Raw genomic sequence first — 3,105 nt, forward strand, 5'->3', positions numbered from 1 at the left:
CAGAGAGAGCATCACCAAACGTATCTAGACCTAAACCCGGTAAGACATGTGCAGGACCTCCGTTCACTTGGCTACTTTTACAATACTGCACAGTTTGTGCTTGCTAATGTCTAACAAGGCTGAGCCAGAGTTGGAGTCGGAGAAGTTGAAGTGAAATGACAACATTGCTGTCCAAGCATGTTTACTTACTTGTTTACATAAACAAACATGACCACAAACTTCTGACCAATCACACAATATTTGGTGCAGACCCCTGTGAGAAAAAATTCATTCAAGGTCATGTGTCAAGAAGGGGTCGGCGAAGTTGCTCTGTGAACAAAATTACGCAATTTTCGTCACGCAAATACGACAATGAGTTGATTTTGCTGCTTCAGATGGAGTACGCTGAGCCCTTCAGTCTTCCCATAGTAGATCAAGCAGTTTACTGGTGACAACCAAAACTAGTTGTTCACATGCAAAAGGAGGACCATCAGCCTAATGACCAATCTTTAGTTCCCTGATGGCTGCTTACTACAGTATGCACAGGGGGCTGAGTGATACTAGCAATAACAGCATTGTAAGAGGGGGACAGTTGAACACGGAGGCCTCCGCCCCAGTTTAACAATGGACAACTTCTCTTCACAAAGATGGCCTCCTTTACTCCTCTCTCAAACCATTGTTCCTCTCTATCAAAGATGTGAATCTTTGTCCCTGAATGTGTGACCGCTGGACTGGAGATGAGTGTTGACCACAGAGTCCTGGCCTGATGCTGTTGATCTTCTGTGCTGGTCCATCCTTTTGGCCATTAACTGTTTAGTTTCCCCGATGTAAGACTGATCACAGCCCTCCTTACACTGAACAGCATACACAATATTACTCTGTGCTGGGGGACAAACTAGTCTTTGCCGTAATGTATTTTGGGGTTTGAAAGAAACTGAGATGTCATGTTTAGAAAATAAACATCTCAGTTTCTCTGAAACTCCTACAACATATGGAATGACCACTGGTCTGGGTTTCTCCTTTTCACCTGATGGCTGGCTGGAGTCCTGTTTGGGTTTCTTCTCTGCTTTCAGGAAGGCCCAGTTAGGATATCCACATTGCTCCAGGGCCTGTCTTGTGTGGGATTTCTCTTCTCCCTGGCCCCAGAGTTAGTGGGGACACTGTCCACTCTGTGGTACAGAGTCCTGATGACTCCTAATGTGCTCAAGTGAGTGATGGGAGTCAAACCACAAGTTTAAAAGAATTTAAATATAGTCTGTCTTAGTGGGTTTGTGGTGCACATCAGTTTCCAAATGTCTCCATCAGAGACTGAGACCTCACAGTCCAAGAAAGCCAGCCTGCCATTTTTTACATCTTTTGTGTGATCTTTATATATTTATCCACAGAGTTGATGTGATCAGTGAAATGTTGGACTTCCTGAGATTTCATTTTAACCCAGGTGTCATCAACTTAGCTGAACCAATGACTTGGTGGTGTCCCTGAAAAGGACGTCAAGGCTCTCTTTTCTACCTCCTCCATGTACAGGTTGGCAACAATAGGAGAAACTGAAGAGCCCATACCACAGTTATGATTCTGCCTACCATATGTGAAGTAGGTTGACTACATGCACAGTTTCAATAGTTGTCACTGTTGCTCTGTGGAAACTCATACTGTTGCTTTAGTCTTTTGGATAAAAGACAAAATGTTTCAACAAAGAACATGTCCAGAGGACCTGACTCAACCTTGTTAGCTTTATCTGCCTGGATTATTGAGCATAAATCAGGATGTACTGCACTTGTTCTTAGTTGCACACACTTTTTGCAGTATGATTTAGAAACATGTTAAAGAATCCCTTCTCACAGAGCAGTGTGAAAGACTACTTAAACATACTGCTACTCCACCTGCTGGTATTCCAAGAGTAGTGCAAAACTTTAAATATCATGCAGCATCAAACTGTGTGTGTGTTTGTGTTTATGGGTGGGGGATTTGGCATGGGTGTTTGTTCATTTGTCTGTAGCTTGAGCAAAATATATTATAAACTGAGACAGATTTTCATAAAACTCACAGAAAGTAACAAACTGACATGCACTGTCAACTGATTAACTATTGGAACCCCATTCAAGATGGTCGCCACAGCTAAGCAACACTACCCTAGACAAAAATGGCTATTTCTCATTCAATTTCATCCACACTGAGCTAAAATTTGGTGTGCAAGTAGCTGAGAGTCATTTACAACACATTCTCTGAGGGCTAACACACCTTGCGTGATTGTGCATAACATGACTTTTATGCAGTCTTTCAAGGCCTGCAAGGTCTTTAAATATTGTCTTTATTTGAAATTTTTTTTGTCAGTATGATCATTTTTGTCACATTTACATTTATGTGTGTGTCTATTTTGCTGACAGACTACCGGAGTGATTGTGCGTGCAAATAAAAGGGCACAAGTGAACATCTTGATCAACAGACTCAGTGGATTCCCGTGAGTATCTTTGTTCAAAAATATCTAATAGTACTGATACAATATATTATGTCCTATAATGTGGATTGTTTTTCTTTTCACTGTGTTCCCAACAGCAAAACAAGAGGCCTCAATGATACAATCTTTCCTGTTATGTTCCTCAATGAGGTGAGAAACAATATACACTTTTGTTTTGTAATTGCTGACATGTATAGGTACTGTCTTACTGTTTTTATACAACTAGGAGTAGTAATTAAGTTGTTTAAATGCACAGTTCAACATTTTGAGAAGCTGATGTTTGAAGAAAGACAAGAAAACTGGTGTGACTGTGCAGAATGAAGCTGGTCAGCAGCTTTTAGTTCAGTTGAGCTCTGCTTAGAAGAAACAATGAAAATAGCAGGAAACTGTGTGGTCAAGTGCTTTTGCTTGAGGTTCCTCGATATACTATTTTTCCACAGTACAATAACCAAACTGTTAGATAAAGTAATGTTGTCATCATTGTATTTTCCCATACAATGGCAAAAATTGCTTCTCTGCATTTAACCCATCGCACCTAGGATATACCCAGGTGGAGCAGTGGGCAGCTATGTAGGCGCCTGGGGAGGAATTAGGGATCTTGCTCAGAGACACCACAACATGTGGGAATGGCTGGGGATCGAACCTGGGACTTTTTGGTCCCGAGTCAACTT

General features: G+C 41.4%; 1 protein-coding gene across 1 annotated transcript in view; it reads left to right on the top strand.

Annotated features, from left to right (window-relative positions):
- LOC119424628 (lysosome membrane protein 2) overlaps window positions 1-2,584 on the top strand; it is a gene marked incomplete at both ends in the record, with an annotated part of 6,617 nt that extends 4,033 nt beyond the window's left edge. Inside the window, 2 exon segments of the mRNA XM_037692117.1 lie at window positions 2,364-2,437; window positions 2,533-2,584. Coding sequence (XP_037548045.1) covers window positions 2,364-2,437; window positions 2,533-2,584 — 126 coding nt within the window.
- Window positions 2,585-3,105: the final 521 nt, after the last annotated feature.

The sequence above is a fragment of the Nematolebias whitei genome, chromosome 18, assembly GCF_014905685.2.
Source record: "Nematolebias whitei isolate Nwh7 chromosome 18, NemWhi1, whole genome shotgun sequence".
Taxonomy (NCBI): Eukaryota; Metazoa; Chordata; class Actinopteri; order Cyprinodontiformes; family Rivulidae; genus Nematolebias; species Nematolebias whitei.